Source organism: Topomyia yanbarensis, chromosome 3 (assembly GCF_030247195.1).
Source record: "Topomyia yanbarensis strain Yona2022 chromosome 3, ASM3024719v1, whole genome shotgun sequence".
Classification (NCBI taxonomy): Eukaryota; Metazoa; Arthropoda; class Insecta; order Diptera; family Culicidae; genus Topomyia; species Topomyia yanbarensis.
The window spans coordinates 414,154,342-414,176,420 of NC_080672.1; the positions used below are offsets into that span (position 1 = coordinate 414,154,342).

The following is a 22,079-nucleotide window of genomic DNA, read 5'->3' on the forward strand; positions in this document are numbered from 1 at the left end:
CATGGATAGTTCGCAAAATCAAAACATTGTGGATATTCTCTCGTGCTCTATTTCACGATACTCGGAATTTTATTCATGAATCCTTTCGATCTTCGTGAACTAATTCATGATTATATATTAAACACAACTTTCCATTCGTGTTCCTGAAATAGCTCCCAAAATCATGAAATATTATTAATGTACTCGTGAACTCATTCATGATTTCTAGTATAATAGTCACGACTGACCATGCGGACCCGCGAAATAAATCACAAAATTATAAAATGTTATTCATATCGTGAACTGGTTCATTTTAACTAGTATAGTAATCACAAGTTACCATTCGTGCTTGTGAAATAGTTCACGAAGCCATCAAACATTATTCATGTAAACGTAAACAGGCTCATGATTCCTAATATATTAGTCACGATCTATTTTGCGTGAAGATAGCCCTAATCATATACAATTTCATGGAACATGGTAATGAAATTTTCATGTGAGCTAATTTCTCAAAATGTGGAGTAGTAGTCGTGGAATCATTCTTGTTCCGTGCACTTTTTCATAAAATATCCAGCTGACAGCGACCAAGAATCGATACGAGCTGTAAATATAAAAAAAATATTGGGACCTTTATCGTTATTCATTCGATGCGGTTCAGTGTGATGTCTGGATAGAAAACGAAAACTGTGCTGAGCGCCTCAAATCGTGTTCGTAATATAGTTTACAGAATAAGATCCCGCGAACACTTTTATGGTCCAGTTCACCTTGTCACGATACTCCGAGTAAAAAACCGATAGTTGCGTTGCGTTGCGTAAGCACGATATATTTCGTAGATTGCAGACTGATGACTCTCATTTCCAGCCAGCCTACTTGAGGAGCGTTGTTTGGGAATAACAATTGATCCAGTCTAAAAGAGAATTTTCCCTAAGAACCACAACTGCGGGCCATGGCCATCTTTACCGTAACTTGGGACATGAGAAAGGAATAGTTGATGTGGTACTTACTTAACGGAAGGCCCCGACTCCGTGACACTGTCATAAGTACCACGGATTGAGTAGTGGGTTGGTTGTTAGTCAGGATTCGCCACAAGCAAGTGATGCGACTGAGAATATATTTTCGTGCATAAAAGATGGGTGGGTCATGTCTGCGACATAACCGGAGAGATGTAGAATACATAAGGAGCACGTACATCAAATATGCTGATACTCATCGGAATTTTCGGATAAAAAGTGACTTGGGCGAGAAATATTTCAAAAGACAATAAAACTGATGGTGGTGGCATAGCTGTTGTCCTGGATACGATTCTAACATGATTGGTGTGGGTATAGGTTATCAACCGGATATAATTTTACTAAGCGTTGTATATTTTACATTACAAATTAAATCACTGAATCAATTACAGAAAGTATTGGTCAGTGTTATGAAAAGCACAAAATATATCTTTGGGCCTCTACATTGACGTTTTTGACAAACACTTGATCAATACATGTGCCTCCAAGTGTAGTTGCTTTTGATGGATCAGACGATTAGCGTCCCTCGAACACTACTCCTTGCCCGCTTGTATGTTCTGTGCTGGATTCAGCTTACGTTCAACGCAAAATATACCGGCGATCGAAAAACTCTTTACTTCCATCGGCAAAGAGGCCTAGAACGAAAAGTCTGGCTTGCAGATAATAACTGCGTTCTTAAAATCCATTATTTCCGTTATTCTCATAAACTGTACATTCTACAGAATTAGTTTAACAACATTGTTTTTCAATCAGATAGTGCAAAATAATGTTTTTTTATATTTTGATTGTAGAGGTTTTAACCTTAAGGTCATTCGCCTCTTCGGGTTAGAAAAATCTCTTAAGAAAAATTTCTAACCCTATGTGCGGGGGTCGGGAATCGAACCCAGGTGCGCTGCGTATAAGGCAATCGATTTAGCAACTACGCTACGCCCACCCCCTTGTTTCAATGTTATTGATGAAAAGTTTAAAATACGTGCGGCAACCCTGGTCACTGGATGGATGGTGGGAGAAAGACGCATATTCGTTTTGGTTGGTGGTTATGCTAGCATTAGCAGTAGAAAGAAATGGAAAAGAAAATGAGCGTTAAATTCTCTCATTATTCGTTTGCCTGTCGCACTTGGTTTGCTCCAGTACGAGGAGAAACTCGAAGTATTCCGGAGCAAACAGATAGAAAACCCGTTCCTGTATTCGCTTCTTTTTTTCTTCTGGTAGCTAACCGGAATGAAAACGAGCAAGTAGATTTCGCTCCTGTTTGCTCCGGAGCAACTTTCGTGTACTGGAACAAACCTATTACCTGCCAGCATCAGCAGCAGTAGCGAAGAATTATGCGCACCATGGACCCGAAAGATTGCTTTTCAAGTTGCACAGGCTTTCTTTTGATCTTTTTGTTATCACGGGCAGCATTTCCTGCCAGCTCTAATACCAATACGATGGCAAGATATTCACTGCTGCCCGGTAGACGAGTACTCCGTCACCGACACGCTCGGTGTAGTGACCCTTTCTCAGCAAACGAGACCGGTACGATCCAAACGGAATTTTTACTTTTCCCCTTACCTTTCCTCCTATATCACGACCAGACGAGTATATGTTGCCAGTCCGAGTATAACACACGAATGATGCCGCACTCGCACACGACCCCCGGTTTTGTACTTGCGTTCGAAGCCAAAGGGGCTGGCCATCGAAAGGAAAGAAAATCAACGCTCGCGTTCCTCGCCCTTACAAACAGTGTGTTTGTGATTCGGTTCAGTCTGCGTTCGAAGCTAAATGGGCAGGCCATCGAATGAAATCAGTTCACTTGCATCGAGAAAGAGGAGGAGCAACGAACAAAAACTGTTCAAAATTTGCGGGAACCAATCAAGAATTTCGACCCGTCGGAAATAAAAATATTAGTTGGTGAAGGAAATGATGTTCAAATTTAATTCTTGGTTGATGGTTTTATAGCGCTGATAAGGGCAAAGTTTGCCAAAGAAAAGCTTCTCTGGGTGGGATATTTTTGTTCCAATTGGTCCTCGTTACTAGCACAAATTTACAGTCAGTTCACAGAGCCGGTCTAACTAATAGAAACCGACCATTCCAATCAATTCTTCCTGAAGGCTTTCGGTTCGGTGCATGAACCAATTACGAACGAGATGATTTAAAATCGCAATCTTCCACGTAACGACCCAAACTGGTACATCCACCAACCACGTACAGTTCACAAATTATTCCTTAAAAGAAATAAATCTGTAACAAAACTATATCTAAAACTTTTCATTATTTAAGTGTTCGGTAGGTGCACCATATTGACGGCTCTGATCGAGATGCGTTGAAAATTTTCACCATTTCCGAGTGCTTTTCGACAGATTTTTCAAAGCACATTTTTTCGTTATTAATGTATGTTATACCTACTCCAAATTTTAATACAGCATTGCTGAACATATTTTCGACAAAATGGCCTAAACATTAAATCATTCTGTTAAGTATAATGGAAGTTATTAACGTTCAAAATCTGACGCGGCAGCTACAGCCGATATTTTGAAACGGAACCCCTATATTGAAAGCAAAAATGTATTCTACATTAAAAATTTTAAATAGATTATTGACTGTAGCATACGTAAATGTTGTAGATCTTAAGAAGTTTAAACTCTTGGTAACCATTTATCGAGAGTTTGTTTCATCGAAAACAACTTGAACTCCGCCAATGGACGATTGTGTCAAATCACATAACGTGCTACCCATCTCATTTATGTCACTATTTGTCAAAGCTAACAGCGCGGCAAAATTTATAAATGGGATCCCGTAATTTGAAATTTTACACCTCGCACGAGTAAACGTTGCGATATTACAATGAAGACGCGAAACAGAAAAAAATATCGATGCTGCGGTCCTAAACGATATTAATATCATGCACGAATCAAACACACCCCGTTTCCAAATAGTACGTTCTTATTCTTAGCTCAGTATAATTAACTGATCATTTAATGAACTAAAAGTAAACCATTAAATATGACAATAAAACATTTGCTTTTCGTGCTGAAATGATTGCCGCAAATTGGTAATTGGTTTTGAATAGTCAAATCTCAACCCTCATACTTAATTCAAAAGTCATCATTCACTCAGATAAGACCATGCGTATTTCCCACGCGCGTTAAAGAACCAATGGATTTGTTTCCTACATAGTTGGTCAAGTAAACTCTAAACAAACAAATAAATTAGTCAGCTCGATTGGCATTAACCAGCGGATACGTGTTCCCTTACAATGTCATCAAATCAAAGAACATTTAAAATTACGTCCGACAAAATATGTGCAATTCAGAATATAACGAAACGAATACTGCTTAATTATTTGCATTAAAAAAAGATCGGAAAAATTAGTTGCATAATTAAGGTGGTTCATTTTCAAAGATAGCACTGCTGATGAATCACTTTATAAAAATAGGTGATAAGGGACGCGGACGAAAATAACTGAACACCGCCTTTCTGAATTCGAATCGAATGATTGCGCAAAAACTATATCACATATATCGTTTAAGTACTTCAAATCGATTCTCTATGCCCAGACCGTAACGTAACTTGTAACTTTGTAACGTCTTATTCCGCTCGAATACAAACAAATCACTTCCTACCACTGGTAATTCGATAGTCTGCGGAGTTCGCTGATTGATTTCCGCGTTTATTTCCCATCACAAAAAAATATCTGCAAGCATCCCACTCAAGCCACGCTGGGTCCGTGCCCCCCTCTTTCCCGATCGATAGCAATCCTTACCTCTAAAGCAGATAACTTCGATTCAGATCCCATTCCAAATCGAATACTACTACTAAACATACGGTTATTGGATATGGAAGTTATGTCACTACGTTCCGAATCACGACCCAGGACAGCTAGCAAATTCGAATCCAATTCTGCCCAGAGGAACTTTTAATTGTTTTACTACCTCCACTGTGTAGTTGTTTTTTTTTCGTTCCTCCGGACGGTCATATGTAATAGTAGTATTAGGGTGATGGATCAAAAGAAAGGTACCCTTACCTTACCCAGAGGCGGATCCTTACCAGGATTCATAATTTTAATTTTGGAATTCTCTTCATCAGTAACTAACACCAACTTAATGCTAGTTAGATAAGTCTAAACCAGTACCAAATTGGCACCAGTAACTCGTGGGTGTAAGTTACTGACGAGGAGAATCCGAATCACTAAAAACACACTTTTATGTTGTGTATTATGTCCCAATGCACAAGAAAAAAATTTGGTCTTGCCCAACAAAATTTTACCATTTGGGAAGTTTTGCACGATAACAATTTAATTTTAAGAATTATAACTGGAATTGTGTTCCACAAAATGTGCCTGTTTGATGACTTTCAAAATAGAATTCTCGACTAACACAGGATAAGGGCACTTTAACCAACCATCGAACTTTATTTTGAGGGAAAAATGTGGACGACCCATCAAGGACATCTATTAACAATAAAAAAAAATGAGAATTATTTGTGCTTGCTCAAATATGGTTTGTCCAAAGATCACCAAATAGTTGACATTTACGCTTTCATTCTAGGTTAGTCGAGAATTGATTCACACTGAACAGAATGTACAGATTTAATATTGAATGAGCCACCCTACGAGCAGCATCATCCACGTAGACTCCGTTTGAGAAATGGAATAACATCTGTTCGAAAAGTTTCCATCCCGTTCGAACAAAGTGAAAACCGATGCGGGCTTTCCAATCCAACCGAGAAGCCAGAAAGCTCCAATCTGCGTTTAATTAATTTGCCTGTTTTATTTGTGAGCGCGAAATTGTTTTTTTTTGTTATTCGTAATAAATTTAGTGTCGGCTTTGTGCTTCACTCTTGCGAGATTCAAAATTCGGCTAAGTAAAATCTTGGTACTACATGCCGTAACGGAACATGGTCTTATATTATGATCAACGTCACAGTAAAGTTACACTATTCGGAACAATTACAGGACTGGCAAAACAATCTTACTTTAACTAATTTTTTTTCTAGATTGGGGCTCGATCTCAAGACGAATAGTTCGTTAGATTAGAGCCTTATCACGATATTACCAACAAGGAGTAAAGTAATTTCTATTAAACCATTGTGTTCAGTCACCTAAAAACATCCCAACAGATGACGAGAATAACTATTTTCAAACAAATAGTAGAACATTTTCTTCGCAGACTGTATTTATTTGCTGAAAACCATGTCAAAGAAAATATTTCTGGATGCCGAAGGAACGGAGCAAAGTTCCGAAACAGTAGTACAAGAGCAAAAGTTTTCCCTTCTAGCACCAAGTTATAAATTAGTGCTAACTGCTTGTTATTGGAATTATTCCGACTGTGGTACCGCATGGAATGACTCCTAGAATCAACTGGATTCGGCTTCCCATTCCGCAGCAGTTGTGTTAGCACAGCTACACAATTTTATATCATTTTATCGTTCCTCAGTGTCCGCCACTGGCGATAAACTTTCCGGCTAATTTGTAATCTCGTGAAACTTTTCCGCACAATTGTTTCCTTCAAGGGCTCTGTGAAATGGACAAATTTCCCCATAAACTGCCATTTATTTTCCTTTCAGTTGCCGATGACGGATTCTCACACGTTTAAACGATAAATTAACTTTTGCTTTTTTCGCTTACTCTAACCCCCCCGTTTTCTGCCACGGATCGAAAATATTCCTAACCATTAAAATCAGAACCTTACTTCTCTCGCCCCTTCTAGCACTGCCTATAGTCCACGTCCCCGCCCGTCCAGCCTAGGATCCACCAGCTACCTCCTGGATCGAGACAGTGGTGCCATCGCCAGTGAACTTCAGGCCGCAGCGACAAACGATCAACTTAATGACAGTGATTCAAATTCATCCAATGACCAGAACAACAATAGCAACAGCGCAGGAAAAGCAGGCGATGAAAAACCTTCGGAAAGATAATGATTTCTTCTCAGACGGACACAGTTGACTAATGGAATTTAAATCCCAGCGGAACGAACAATGGACTTGGTGAGAAAAAGGAACATGATTAGGCTAGTGGACGAAAAATAAAATAAAACTCGAATAAATTTAAGAAGAGATGACATTTTTTGCATAGGGCACCGAAACAGAAGACAGGACCATGAAAAGTGTTTTTCATCTTCTAAAATGTATACCATTGTGTTTGTGTCTCTTGAAAATTATTTCAAAGATTAGTACATAAGCCAACATTAACCTAAGTGATGATAGCAATAATAAACCTAACAGAGAAGAAACGATGGGCTGGGATTCATTATTCGATAGTTAATCACCGCCATCCCCCAGTGGACAAACACCTCCGTACGCGGGAAAGATGGTACGGCACACGGTATCGACGGCTGGCCAAATTCGGTTTTCATAGCGACGGGCACGGTTATCTTCGATGTAGGCTTCGCAACCATATCCGACACAGTTGTCCCGGTAGTGGAACAGTAGGCCTTCGTCTTCCGGGACGCGGTACTCCTTGGTGTCTGCAATGGAAGAGAGGTTGATCGGTGGGTAAGATAATTATTTGAAATCTGGTAACCTGTGTGCTATGAAAAAGGTAAAAAGGTAAAAAGGTAAAAAGGTAAAAAGGTAAAAAGGTAAAAAGGTAAAAAGGTAAAAAGGTAAAAAGGTAAAAAGGTAAAAAGGTAAAAAGGTAAAAAGGTAAAAAGGTAAAAAGGTAAAAAGGTAAAAAGGTAAAAAGGTAAAAAGGTAAAAAGGTAAAAAGGTAAAAAGGTAAAAAGGTAAAAAGGTAAAAAGGTAAAAAGGTAAAAAGGTAAAAAGGTAAAAAGGTAAAAAGGTAAAAAGGTAAAAAGGTAAAAAGGTAAAAAGGTAAAAAGGTAAAAAGGTAAAAAGGTAAAAAGGTAAAAAGGTAAAAAGGTAAAAAGGTAAAAAGGTAAAAAGGTAAAAAGGTAAAAAGGTAAAAAGGTAAAAAGGTAAAAAGGTAAAAAGGTAAAAAGGTAAAAAGGTAAAAAGGTAAAAAGGTAAAAAGGTAAAAAGGTAAAAAGGTAAAAAGGTAAAAAGGTAAAAAGGTAAAAAGGTAAAAAGGTAAAAAGGTAAAAAGGTAAAAAGGTAAAAAGGTAAAAAGGTAAAAAGGTAAAAAGGTAAAAAGGTAAAAAGGTAAAAAGGTAAAAAGGTAAAAAGGTAAAAAGGTAAAAAGGTAAAAAGGTAAAAAGGTAAAAAGGTAAAAAGGTAAAAAGGTAAAAAGGTAAAAAGGTAAAAAGGTAAAAAGGTAAAAAGGTAAAAAGGTAAAAAGGTAAAAAGGTAAAAAGGTAAAAAGGTAAAAAGGTAAAAAGGTAAAAAGGTAAAAAGGTAAAAAGGTAAAAAGGTAAAAAGGTAAAAAGGTAAAAAGGTAAAAAGGTAAAAAGGTAAAAAGGTAAAAAGGTAAAAAGGTAAAAAGGTAAAAAGGTAAAAAGGTAAAAAGGTAAAAAGGTAAAAAGGTAAAAAGGTAAAAAGGTAAAAAGGTAAAAAGGTAAAAAGGTAAAAAGGTAAAAAGGTAAAAAGGTAAAACGGTAAAACGGTAAAAAGGTAAAAAGGTAAAAAGGTAAAACGGTAAAAAGGTAAAAAGGTAAAAAGGTAAAAAGGTAAAAAGGTAAAAAGGTAAAAAGGTAAAAAGGTAAAAAGGTAAAAAGGTAAAAAGGTAAAAAGGTAAAAAGGTAAAAAGGTAAAAAGGTAAAAAGGTAAAAAGGTAAAAAGGTAAAAAGGTAAAAAGGTAAAAAGGTAAAAAGGTAAAAAGGTAAAAAGGTAAAAAGGTTAAAAAGTTAAAAAGGTAAAAAGGTAAAAAGGTAAAAAGGTAAAAAGGTAAAAAGGTAAAAAGGTAAAAGAGGTAAAAAGGTAAACAGGTAAAAAGGTAAAAAGGTAAAAAGGTAAAAAGGTAAAAAGGTAAAAAGGTAAAAAGGTAAAAAGGTAAAAAGGTAAAAAGGTAAAAAGGTAAAAAGGTAAAAAGGTAAAAAGGTAAAAAGGTAAAAAGGTAAAAAGGTAAAAAGGTAAAAAGGTAAAAAGGTAAAAAGGTAAAAAGGTAAAAAGGTAAAAAGGTAAAAAGGTAAAAAGGTAAAAAGGTAAAAAGGTAAAAAGGTAAAAAGGTAAAAAGGTAAAAAGGTAAAAAGGTAAAAAGGTAAAAAGGTAAAAAGGTAAAAAGGTAAAAAGGTAAAAAGGTAAAAAGGTAAAAAGGTAAAAAGGTAAAAAGGTAAAAAGGTAAAAAGGTAAAAAGGTAAAAAGGTAAAAAGGTAAAAAGGTAAAAAGGTAAAAAGGTAAAAAGGTAAAAAGGTAAAAAGGTAAAAAGGTAAAAAGGTAAAAAGGTAAAAAGGTAAAAAGGTAAAAAGGTAAAAAGGTAAAAAGGTAAAAAGGTAAAAAGGTAAAAAGGTAAAAAGGTAAAAAGGTAAAAAGGTAAAAAGGTAAAAAGGTAAAAAGGTAAAAAGGTAAAAAGGTAAAAAGGTAAAAAGGTAAAAAGGTAAAAAGGTAAAAAGGTAAAAAGGTAAAAAGGTAAAAAGGTAAAAAGGTAAAAAGGTAAAAAGGTAAAAAGGTAAAAAGGTAAAAAGGTAAAAAGGTAAAAAGGTAAAAAGGTAAAAAGGTAAAAAGGTAAAAAGGTAAAAAGGTAAAAAGGTAAAAAGGTAAAAAGGTAAAAAGGTAAAAAGGTAAAAAGGTAAAAAGGTAAAAAGGTAAAAAGGTAAAAAGGTAAAAAGGTAAAAAGGTAAAAAGGTAAAAAGGTAAAAAGGTAAAAAGGTAAAAAGGTAAAAAGGTAAAAAGGTAAAAAGGTAAAAAGGTAAAAAGGTAAAAAGGTAAAAAGGTAAAAAGGTAAAAAGGTAAAAAGGTAAAAAGGTAAAAAGGTAAAAAGGTAAAAAGGTAAAAAGGTAAAAAGGTAAAAAGGTAAAAAGGTAAAAAGGTAAAAGGTAAAAAGGTAAAAAGGTAAAAAGGTAAAAAGGTAAAAAGGTAAAAAGGTAAAAAGGTAAAAAGGTAAAAAGGTAAAAAGGTAAAAAGGTAAAAAGGTAAAAAGGTAAAAAGGTAAAAAGGTAAAAAGGTAAAAAGGTAAAAAGGTAAAAAGGTAAAAAGGTAAAAGGTAAAAAGGTAAAAAGGTAAAAAGGTAAAAAGGTAAAAAGGTAAAAAGGTAAAAAGGTAAAAAGGTAAAAAAGTTAAAAAGGTAAAAAGGTAAAAAGGTAAAAAGGTAAAAAGGTAAAAAGGTAAAAAGGTAAAAAGATAAAAAGGTAAAAAGGTAAAAAGGTAAAAAGGTAAAAAGGTAAAAAGGTAAAAAGGTAAAAAGGTAAAAAGGTAAAAAGGTAAAAAGGTAAAAAGGTAAAAAGGTAAAAAGGTAAAAAGGTAAAAAGGTAAAAAGGTAAAAAGGTAAAAAGGTAAAAAGGTAAAAAGGTAAAAAGGTAAAAAGGTAAAAAGGTAAAAAGGTTAAAAGGTTAAAAGGTAAAAAGGTAAAAAGGTAAAAAGGTAAAAGGTAAAAAGGTAAAAAGGTAAAAAGGTAAAAAGGTAAAAAGGTAAAAAGGTAAAAAGGTAAAAAGGTAAAAAGGTAAAAAGGTAAAAAGGTAAAAAGGTAAAAAGGTAAAAAGGTAAAAAGGTAAAAAGGTAAAAAGGTAAAAAGGTAAAAAGGTAAAAAGGTAAAAAGGTAAAAAGGTAAAAAGGTAAAAAGGTAAAAAGGTAAAAAGGTAAAAAGGTAAAAAGGTAAAAAGGTAAAAAGGTAAAAAGGTAAAAAGGTAAAAAGGTAAAAAGGTAAAAAGGTAAAAAGGTAAAAAGGTAAAAAGGTAAAAAGGTAAAAAGGTAAAAAGGTAAAAAGGTAAAAAGGTAAAAAGGTAAAAAGGTAAAAAGGTAAAAAGGTAAAAAGGTAAAAAGGTAAAAAGGTAAAAAGGTAAAAAGGTAAAAAGGTAAAAAGGTAAAAAGGTAAAAAGGTAAAAAGGTAAAAAGGTAAAAAGGTAAAAAGGTAAAAAGGTAAAAAGGTAAAAAGGTAAAAAGGTAAAAAGGTAAAAAGGTAAAAAGGTAAAAAGGTAAAAAGGTAAAAAGGTAAAAAGGTAAAAAGGTAAAAAGGTAAAAAGGTAAAAAGGTAAAAAGGTAAAAAGGTAAAAAGGTAAAAAGGTAAAAAGGTAAAAAGGTAAAAAGGTAAAAAGGTAAAAAGGTAAAAAGGTAAAAAGGTAAAAAGGTAAAAAGGTAAAAAGGTAAAAAGGTAAAAAGGTAAAAAGGTAAAAAGGTAAAAAGGTAAAAAGGTAAAAAGGTAAAAAGGTAAAAAGGTAAAAAGGTAAAAAGGTAAAAAGGTAAAAAGGTAAAAAGGTAAAAAGGTAAAAAGGTAAAAAGGTAAAAAGGTAAAAAGGTAAAAAGGTAAAAAGGTAAAAAGGTAAAAAGGTAAAAAGGTAAAAAGGTAAAAAGGTAAAAAGGTAAAAAGGTAAAAAGGTAAAAAGGTAAAAAGGTAAAAAGGTAAAAAGGTAAAAAGGTAAAAAGGTAAAAGAGGTAAAAAGGTAAACAGGTAAAAAGGTAAAAAAGGAAAAAAGGACGAAAAGAAGAAAGGAAAAAAGAAAAAGAGATAAAAAGACAACAAGGAACAAAGGAAAAGAACAAAATACAGAAAAATGGAAAAATGAAAAAATGAAAAATAACAAGAAGGAAAAAGATAAAAGAAAAAATTAAAAAGGAATGAAGAAAAAAGAAAAAAAAGAAAGAAGGAAAAAGAAAGAAAGGAAAAAAACAAGGAAAAATAGAATAAAAGAAAAAAGAAGAAAAGGAAAAAAAAGTAAAAAGGAATAAAGGAATGATGGAAGAAATAGGAGAAAAAAAGAAGCTAAAAAGCAAAATAGAAAAAAGGAAAAAGAAAAAAAAAGCAAAGTAAGCAACGATAAGTAGAATAAAGGAATAAAGAAAAATACGAAAAAGGGAAAAAACCATAAAAGAACAAAGAAATAAAAGAATAAAATAAAAAAAGAAAAAATGAAAATAGAAAAATTGGAGAAAATGGAAAAAGGAAAAAAAAAAAGAGAAAAGGGAAAAAGGAGAAAAAGTAAAAAGGAAAAAAAGGAAATAAAGAAAAAAGGGAAAAAAGAAAAAAGGGGAAAAAGAAAAGAGGGAAAATGAATATAGGAATACAGGAAAAAAGGAAAAAAAGATAAAAAATAGAAAACGGGAGAAAAAAAAGAAAAAAAGAAACGGATACGGAAACGAGGAAAAAAGAATAAAAAAATAAAGGCAAAAAGAAAAAAAAAAAGAAGGAAAAAACGGAAAAAAGAGGACGGATATAGCGTAGTTCCCAACCCCGCACATAAAGTTGGAGATTTTTCCAAAAGATATTTCTCTAATAGGGTTAGATGCGAATGACCTTAAGGATAAAACCACTCTCACCAAAATAAAAAAAGGAAAAACGTATATAATGGAAAAAGGAAAAAATTAAAATTTGAAAAAAATAGAAAAAGGAAAAAAAAAACAAAAAAAAAGGAAAAGATAACAAAAAAAAGAAAAAAAAAGAAAGAAAGAAAATAAGGGAAGAAAAGCAAAAAGAAGGGAAAAATAACAAATAAAAACTGAACAAAGGAAAAAATGGCAGACCAAAAAGTAAAAAGGGAAGAAAGCTCAAAGGAACAAAGGGATAAAGGAATAAAATAGAAAAAGGAAAGAAGAAAAAAGGAATATGAATAAAAAAGAAAAAACGAGAAAATGGAACAAGAAAAAAAGGAATAAAAGAAATAAGAAAGAAGAAAAAAGGAAAAGAGAAAAAGGAAAAAGGAAAAGGGAAACGGGAAACGGGAGACGAGAAACGGGAAACGAGAAAGGAAAACGAGAAATGGGAAAAAAGAACAGGGAAAAGAGAAAAGGGAAAAGAAGGTAAAAGGAGCAAAAAGGGGGAAAAAATAGAAAGGGTACAAAAGGGACAAAAGGGAAAAAAGGAAAAAATGGGGAAAAAAGTAAAGAGGAAAAAAGGAAAAACCAGACAAAAGTGAAAAAATGGGCAAAGGGAAAAAAGAAAAAAGGTAAAAAGTGAAACAACAGAAAATGATGAAAAAAGGGGAAAAGGGAAAAAGGAAAAAGAAGAGGTAGAGGGAAAAAACTAAAAAAAAGAAAATAGGGAACAAATGGAAAAAGGGAAAAAATAGCCAAACGAGAAAAGGGAAAAGAGAAAAGAGAATAGGGAAAAGAAAGTAAAAAGAGGAAAAGGGAAAAATTTAGAAAAGGTACAAAATAGACAAAAGGGATAAAAGGGAAAAAAGGGAAAAAAGGAAAAAAATTGGCGAAGAGCAAAAAAAGAAGAAAAAAGAAAATCAGAAAAAAAGGAAAAACGGGAGAAAAAAAACAAAGGGGAAAAATGGGCAAAGGGAAATAAGAGAAACAGAGAAAAGAGAAACAATGCAAAAAAGCGAGAAAAAAGGAAAGGGAAAAATTAGAAAGAACAGAAAAAAAGGCAAAAAAAGAAAAAAAGGGAAATAATGGAAAAAACAGACAAAAAGGAGAAAGGGAAAGAACTAGAAAGGTGGAAAAAGGGGAAAAAGAAAAGGGAAAAAAATGGAAAACAGGGAAAAAAAATGAAAAAAAGGGAAAAGAGAAACAAGAGAAAAAAGGGGAAAAGGAAAAAGATAAAAGTAAAAAAAATGCAAAATGAGAAAAAAAGGCAAAAATGGAACAAAGAGAAAAAGGAAGAAACAGAAGAAAATGAGCGAATGTGACAAAAGGGACAAAATAGACAAAAAAAAAAGAAAAAAAGGACATAAGGGAAAAAAGAAAAAAAAAAAGGAACAAAATAGGAAAAAAATGAACAAAAAGGGAAAAGCGCGAAAAAAAACTGAAAAACCTGTTTTAATCCACCTAGCGGTGCAATTGTGCCTTTCTCATTTCTCTAAACTATGGCACGGAGGCTTTTTATGTTCAGCATAATTGTGGAAATGTCCTTTACATTCTTAGTACACTTTGAACTTATACACAATGGCATGCCAGCCACGAACTTGATGAGCTACGTGTCGACGGTGAAACACTTGAAACAAAAAAATATCATACTCCATTAGCCTAATCAGCATTAGATCAATGTTATCTGCTTGCTAACTCATTTTGTCATGCGGGGATGGGTATGTGAGGAGGGCGAAAGTCCCATGAACGAACGACTCCCCAGCTTAAGTTGGTATGCTTTGTAATATAGTGGTAGTTTAAAGATGATGGGGTTGAAAGGGAGGGGTATGAGGTGGTGGTCTGAGGGGTGATTTAAGGAGATTTTTAAAGGAGGGGAGTGAACAGTAGAGGGGGGGGGGGGTGTAACCCCTCTCCGTAAACCATCAACTACGCCCCTGTTAAAATCCAGAAACCTTACGCGAGTCGAAAAAAAAATTTATTAGGATTTAGGTTGACGTTTTTCAGAGTGATTGCATAACCTTTCTATATGAGAAAGGCAAAAATGTGCAAAATCCAAAAAAGTGAATCTTCGTCAAATTTTTTTCGTGTTTGCATCAAATCTCGACGTTTTATGCACCTTGAATACATTTAGCATCAAAAATAAAAATTCTATTTTTAATTTTTCCTATAGTTTTTATGCGAAATTTCTGTGTGGCCGCACTCTGAAACCCGTAATTCCGGAACCAGAATTCCGATCGATCCAAAATTCAATAGCAGCCGATGGGAAGGTTGCACCATTCATTTAAGTTTGGGCAAATCGGTCCAGCCATCTCTGAGAAAAATGAGTGACATTATTTGACACATACGCACATACATACACACACACATACATACACACACACACATACATACACACATACACACACACATACAGACTTTTTCCGATCTCGACGAACTGAGTCGAATGGGATATGACACTCGGCCCTCCGGGCCGGGATTAGGTTGACGTTTTTCAGAGTGATTGCATAACCTTTCTATATGAGAAAGGCAAAAAGGAAAAGGGAAAAAAGAGAGAGAAGGGAAAATGGGAAAAAAGGGAAAAATGGAAAGAGGGAAAAAAGGGACAAAAGGGAAAACGGTAAAAGGAGGGACAAAAGGGAAAAAAGAGAAAAAAGGTAAAAGGGAAAAAATGAAAAAAAAGAGGAAAAAGGAAAAAAGGAGAAAGCGGAAAAAAGAAAGGAGGGTAAAGCAAAAAAATTGAAAAGGAAAAAATGAAAAACGAGAAAAGGGAAAAAATGGAAAAAAGAAAAAAGGAAACCAAAAAACAAAAGAGAAAAAGAGGATAAAGGGAAAAAAAGAAAAGCTTAAAAAAGGAATAAAGGGTCAAAGGACTAAAAAAAGCCAAAAAGGGTTAAAATGCCAAAAGAAAAAGGTAAAAGGAGAGTGAAAAAAATGGAAAAAGGGAAAAAAATTAAAAAGGGACAAAATGCGAAAACAGAAAAAATCGAAAAAGGAAAAAATGAAAAAAGGCAAAAAAGGAGAAAAGAGAAAAAAGAAAAAAAGGACAAAGGGTACAAAAGGACCATAGGGCCAAAAAGGGCGAAAGGGCCAAAAAAGGGCCAAAGCGCCAAAGAGGGCCAGAAAGCGCCAAATGGCCAAGAAGAGTCAAGAGGGGCCGAAGGGCTAAAAGGAGCCAAAGGGCCAAAAAAGTGCCAAAAAGGACCAAAGGGCCAAATGGAAAAGGTAAAAGGAGGGAAAAAGGGGAAAAGGGACAAAGCGTAAAAAAAGGCCATAGGGCCAAAAAGAGCGAAAAGGTCAAAACAGGACAAAATGCCAAAAAGAGTAAAAATGTGCCAAAAATTGCAAATGGGCCCAAAATGGGCCAAAGGGAGCCAAAGGGCCAAAAAGCTCCAAAAGGCAAACAAACAACAAGGGCCAAAAAGGGCCGAAGGGCCAAAATGCCCCAAAAGGGCCGAAGAGCCAAAGGGCCAAAAAAGACCAAAAAGGGCCAAAAAGAGCCAAAAAAGGCCTAAAATGGCCAAAAGGCCCAAAAGGAGCCAAAGGGCCAAAAAGGCCAACAAGGGCCAAAAAGGGATGAAGGGTCAAAAAGGGCAGAAGGGTCAAAAGGAGCCAAAGGGCCAAAAAATGCCAAAAGGATCCAAAAAGGGCCAAAGGACCAAAAAGAACCAAAGGGCCAAAAAGAGCCAAAAGACCAAAAGAAGGCCAAAGGGACAAATGCAAAAGGGAAAAGATAAAAAGAAAACAATAAAGATTAAAATGTAAGAAGGTAATGAAATGTGTAAATGGCAAATAAACAAAATGAAAAAACGGCGATATGGCTAAAAGCTTTGAACTGTCAATGTTTTTCATATTTTGTATTCCCACAGACTACGGGTCGCAGTAACGTTGGCTCCTGTCAAATAAATATCTACCATCGAACGAAACAAAACGAAGAATCATCGCCTACTTTCTTTCTACTCACCCCTCAAAGCGCTCCACACAAAATGATTCCCAGCCTCGATGACGCTCCGCCCCTTCGCAATGTACTTGCTCCGATTGTGGTGCATCAGCGGACTACTGGTTCTCAGGTTCCGCACTTGGGTGTACAGATAACTGTTGTTGGTCCACGGCGGTTTCCTCGAAAAATCCTCCTCATAGAAACTGTAGAAGAAAACCGCCCGGAAGTTGAACGAATGCACATCGTACCGATCCCGCTCGGTTAGGAAGTGGATTAATCCGCCCGGGGATCCCGCCGGTAGCAGGAACTCATCCAGATCGACCAATGCCGTGTACGTGTACTCACCCAGCACCGTAGCCCGGTATAGACAATCGTTCAGTGCCGCGAAAATGCCCTCATAGCGAAGATCCTGCTCGAATTCGTAACCTGTTATGAGACAGGAAAACAGATAAATCAATAAGTTTGACAGGGAACCGAATAAGGATCCATACCTTCCAGATTCCAGTCGTGCACTTCGGCTTCCCCTCGTTCACTATAGTAGCGTAACACCTTACCCACATCTGTGCTGCTGGATTTATTGTAAAGGTAAATCCGTTCGGCACCCAGCAGCTTCCAGTATTCCACGAATTCAACGATCCTTGCGGCGTTGGTGTAGTTGTGGAGTGGACCGACGCAGACAGCTAATTGGTTGTTGAGCTGACCCTGTGGCAATAGGTTCCATTTGTGATAGCTACCATAGGTCAGAATAAACAATCTTTGTCTCATTTCCGAACTCAAATTAAAAATTACTCACTGAATCCCCACGAAAGTGGTAGCATTAATCATGCTAGCCTCCGCGTCGTAACTTAAGCCGACCTCATTCGGAAGGGTGATCTCCGTGGAATCCTCACTTCCAACCAGTTTACACACGATAAATAATGCCGAAAACGGTAAGTCGAAGTTTTCGTGTATCGGCTCCACCTGATCCGCCCGGAATCGCCTAACATCGGGATAATTTTCATACCGAAAGTTGCAGAAGACATCCGCTCGACGAATATTCAACGGTAAGATCGCGATTATCCGAACACTTCCGAAGGGGAGAACGCCTCGGGGCACAGGTATGCTCTCTACGGAAAAATAAATAGTAGGCCTATAGTAACAGGAAAAGGCATCTAATTTCGTTAACTGTCAAAACTCACCGACAATTTCCAGCCTTGAATCAAAGTAGGCCGAATAGATTTGAAACCGCTTGGCCGGGTCCCCGATCGGTTGCCATCGGTCCGGTTGATAGTGATCCCGCGATACCTTGGAGTTTAGTTTAAAATTGACGCTACGCTGATAGGCCGGAAGTGTGTGATAAATGTATTTTTGCTGAAAACAAACACGAACGATTATCTTCTATTGACAACAGTTGGCTTGCTCATCGAATCGATACTTACGTACAGCACCCTTTGATAGAATAGATAACCCAATCCCAGTAGCAAAATTACGCACAAGATACCATATTTTCTGATGAACGTTGTGGAATACAGCGAATGAGCCAAAATGGTAACTTTTGACCTTGATTTGAGGGAGGTGTATCGGATGTGGTCGCGCATCTCTTCGGCCCGTTCGTTAACGCTCATTTCACCAGCAGATAGGGTTGGTAAGCCATTCAGCCTACAGACTGAGTAGGCCACTAAAGTGTATATTGATTCATTCAAACAATATCGAACGCGTTTTGGGATTCGAAAGCGTCGTCGTCGGTCGGTCAGATAACGATTGCATCTGATAAGATAGGGAGCTGTGTGTCATTTGGGGCTTGGTTTGGAGTAGAGTGATTTGCCAACGTTTTCAATAGCTTGAGGGTTATAAACAAACGAATAGGGATGTCGATAAAACGTCGAATGTGAACGATAACTGTTTATATGGAATTTCTCTTTGATAAATAAAATGGATCACGCAAGGGCATGAATATAATGCCTAACATGTTTTTGGCACAGTCGCCTTCTGTTTGAATTGTAGAAGAAATAGTGATTTATTTTATTAATCATTTAATAATGTTATAGTTAATCATTAGGTGGACCAGAATTAATTTTAAAAATTTGCCAACGGTTAACTTTATCGCCCCTAAGAACCGATAAAGCTTATCGAAGTAAATGTATTAAATATATACACGGTGTGTCGAAAACCATTATTAACTAAAAAAAATGACCATAAATTTGGCATACGGCATTCGAAAGATATAGTATCCAAGCATCTTCTCAGTGAATTTCAAAATGATCCATCCAGAGATTCGAGAGAAATGGTGATTTGAAGTTTTATGACACGTTTCATAAGGCTACCAGTAAACACTCACGGGTTTGGTCCTAACTTTATAAACAAAAAAAATATTGGTCTACCTATTTGGTACTTGGCATTCGAAAGATATAGTAATCAAGTATATCCGCTGCAAGTTTGAAAATATTTCATTGACGGAATCGAGAGTTATAACGATTTGAATGCGGTATGCGGTCATAGATGGGTTTTCTACCAGATTTCAAGCATGAAGCCATGTTTGTCCATTGACTATTTAAATCGTTTATATACACCAAAAAAATCTGAATTTTATCGTCGACGTAATTCCAAACTTGCCACAATCTAACAAACCGTAATTGACGAAATGACGAAATATAACCGTGTTCTGTCTAATTTTACATGAAAGATGTACTTTTCATGCACAGTGCCATAAAATTACACGCTTCAACATTTTAAACAAACGCAATATGTAGAGTAAAATTACATGACTTGCAAAATTCAACAACATTTAAAACTAAAATCAAACGTAAAACTAAGTCATTTTTGATGCTTGAATATGTCATGGTCAGGACACGTAAATTTACACGATTCTTTCTAGCTGTGTACGTGTCGCTGTTTTTTTTTAAAAAAAAAAACCCTTACCATTTGATTATACTAATAAAATGCCCAAAAGGTGTTATTTATATGCTGCGATGAAAAAATATGAAAATAGGGTTGTCTACCTAATGTTAACTATAAAGTTTAAATTTAAAAAACGTGTTTAATCCACCTAACAGTGTGATGAGACATTTCTTATAACTCTTATCACTCTCTTCGGATAATATATCGTTTGAGAGCATTTAGAACTTGATGCTTCGCGATGTTTTTGATAACACATACTACATGGGATAGTGGCAGGACCCAGAGAATCGCTCAAATCAGCATAGGACAACATCAGTGCTAGAAATCTCAAACAAAATCAATGGAAAAGCGAAAAAATGGCCCATAAAATAGACATATAGACATACCAACGAATTATTGTTAATGCTCTGTTAATAAAATATCTATATTGTGGTGGGAAAACTGAATTTTCCTAAAGGGGTTATATATTGTACTGAAACAAAAAAAAAACGATTTTTTTTAATCGAATTGAAGTTTATATTTTACTCAAATTTCCATCGCGACTGAGAACTAAGAAATCAACGCTTTTTCTTGAAAAGGGCGATACTAGCAGTGATACCATTCAAAGAAAATCAACAGTGAATATTTCCAGACTTGGTTTTATTTCCTATTTAAGAACTATTGTGTTTTTTGACATCCTAGCTTGCATGATTCAGTGATCGAAACACAAAACTTCATAAAGTATTTGAAATTATTAAATTAAAATTTGTTTACGCTATTGAAATTGACAAAATGATAGTATCGCCCCTTTGGCGATTGTTTACTTTTTCGGTCCCATCTATCAGCATTGAAGTATCGCCCTTACGTTTTTTTACAATAACTACCGTTTTACACCACCGATTTCGTCCGGGTTTTTTTTCAATAGAGATCATTGTTACTATTTACAGCTGGTATCAGTCTGATAATCCTAAAAAAATACGAAAATAACAGTTTCGCCTCTAAACTGCTAGCAAAAAAAGTATCGCCCTGTTTGCTTGCATGGAGCGTGGAGGGCGAAACTTTAAATAAACAAACAAAAATACAGTTTCGCCCGTTGTATTTTTTGCTGTAGTTTAAGAAAGCAATATCGTAGAATCAAAATTTTTAGGTTAATTTGTTGCGTTTCAAAGCCCTCATTCGCATGTAAGAAAAAAGCCCTATGTTTACATTTGTAAGTATCGCCCTTTTCACAAAAAAAGCGTTGAAATGAAATCGCAGCTCCTGATATCACGCTATCTCTGAAGTACATGCGTGCATAGTTTCAAATTTTACTTCTACATCGACTTTTTCTAAAGGTGACTTCCCAGTAGTATTCTTGATTTGAATTATTATCGCTAATCCTAATGCCAAAGAATAAATAAAAACCTCACGAAAACGAATCGTTTGGGAAAATCATCATCATTACTGGAACTTTCATTTTCACGAAACTTTTCGATAACCTTCCGTCACTTGCGTTAATGCACTGGGTGCACAGTGCTCTAAAACTCTAGCGAAATCGTCTTAGGGCACCAGCGGGTCTGTAAAGAATACTAAAAATTAATTTCTATTCCATAATTTTCAGTTCAGCAATTCGAGAGTTCGTGCTCACCGCAAACCATGAAAAATAGACTACGTTGTGAAGCGATGATCACTATTTATTAAAAAATCACGGTTAAATAAAAAATAAAACTATAAAAAATTTCAAATAGTTTATAATTTTCACAAACCTATTAGGAAAAATTGTGTAATAAGCTTTCCTAATATTGTGTAGGAAAAAAGCTGAAAATTTGAAAAGAAATCTGAGGATTATGATTGATTACAGAACTCTGGAATTTTCTATTGGAATGTTTTCAGGCATGAATTTGATATTGATGCTATTTAATAATAGTCTTGATTTCACAGTTGTCTAATTTAGACAACTGTGAAATCAAGACCAATAGATCAGTTACATATCAGGAACCCATTCCGACAATTTATCAAAAGTCCTCATGATGTTTACAACAACAGGTTATCAATCTACGGATCAGATAATGTTATAGTAATATTGAATTAAATCAGTTTGCATCAATAAATTTTCAACTCCAATCCAATTTTTTTTTTGTGTGGTGGGGGGGGGGGCTGTATGGTGTTAAAACCTTCTCTTGGCTACGCCGTTGCTTGGAGTTATTTATTTCGCTTTTCATTTTCCAAAAAGTTTCAGATCAATCTGATGGTCATAAGTTAGAAAAATTGCAGTCAGAAGGTTCGCACAAATGAACATTTTTGCACTGATAAGTTATCAAGTTCCTTCCAGACAACTTGGAAGTGTTCGGTGATTATTTCTAGCGGTTGTAGATAGAAAAATGAAATACAAAATTCGATTTATCGAAATAATGTTTGGCTTATTTCAATGGATTATTACTATATTGAACAATAAATAGGCGACGAAGAGTAATCCACAAACAACAAGCCATAACTTTTAAAGTATTCAAAATAGATATTTGAAGTCTTCAGTAAAGTTATTCGCAAAAGTAAGAGCTACAAATTTGCTGAAGGCATCATTTCGTTATAATCACTTCCAAGAAAATTTGTAAAAATATCTCACTCATAGAGGGATTAATCAGCAAAAGCACAATACCAAAAGAAAGAGCATATTACCTCTATTAAATTCTCCGAAGATACTATTGACCTAAAATAGGCCGTTTTGGCGTTAATAATAGATTACATGTTTTTGGTCATATTTCTGGCAATGGGAAATGATAGAAATCTTTCGTCCGCATTTAATATTAAATATCTCTTTTGATAATAGTCCGATTTCAACAATCTATAGCTTGTTCGAAAGGTATTCCTTTAAGCTGTCTAAAAACATATAAATTGTTAATCTATATTGTCAATTTCGGCAGATAATTTAAAAAAACTGCCAAAAGTGCCATTTTTACGCATTCAAATATTCATATCTTAAAAACTAAACATCAGAATCAAAAACAAATTAATAGCGTTCATACTGTTTTTTAGTTCTTTCA

The 22,079-nt window shown here is 35.0% G+C and overlaps 2 protein-coding genes across 5 annotated transcripts in view; one reads left to right on the forward strand and one right to left on the reverse strand.

Annotated features, from left to right (window-relative positions):
- Positions 1 to 6,995, forward strand: part of LOC131689314 (loricrin) — a 173,095-nt gene extending 166,100 nt beyond the window's left edge. For all 4 annotated transcript variants that reach the window (XM_058974312.1, XM_058974313.1, XM_058974311.1 and 1 more), the window contains exon 7: positions 6,680 to 6,995. In XM_058974312.1, coding sequence (XP_058830295.1) covers positions 6,680 to 6,887 — 208 coding nt within the window. In that variant the 3' untranslated portion in view covers positions 6,888 to 6,995. The remainder of the gene's footprint in view (positions 1 to 6,679) is intronic.
- Positions 6,996 to 7,015: 20 nt separating this feature from the next.
- LOC131689315 (uncharacterized) lies at positions 7,016 to 18,100 on the reverse strand. Its single transcript, XM_058974316.1, has 6 exons — positions 17,622 to 18,100; positions 17,382 to 17,553; positions 16,997 to 17,309; positions 16,695 to 16,933; positions 16,228 to 16,629; positions 7,016 to 7,435 (listed from the first exon to the last, which is right to left on the reverse strand). The coding sequence occupies exons 1-6, from the start codon at positions 17,805 to 17,807 to the stop codon at positions 7,230 to 7,232; spliced, it is 1,518 nt and encodes a 505-aa protein (XP_058830299.1). The 5' UTR covers positions 17,808 to 18,100; the 3' UTR covers positions 7,016 to 7,229.
- Positions 18,101 to 22,079: the final 3,979 nt, after the last annotated feature.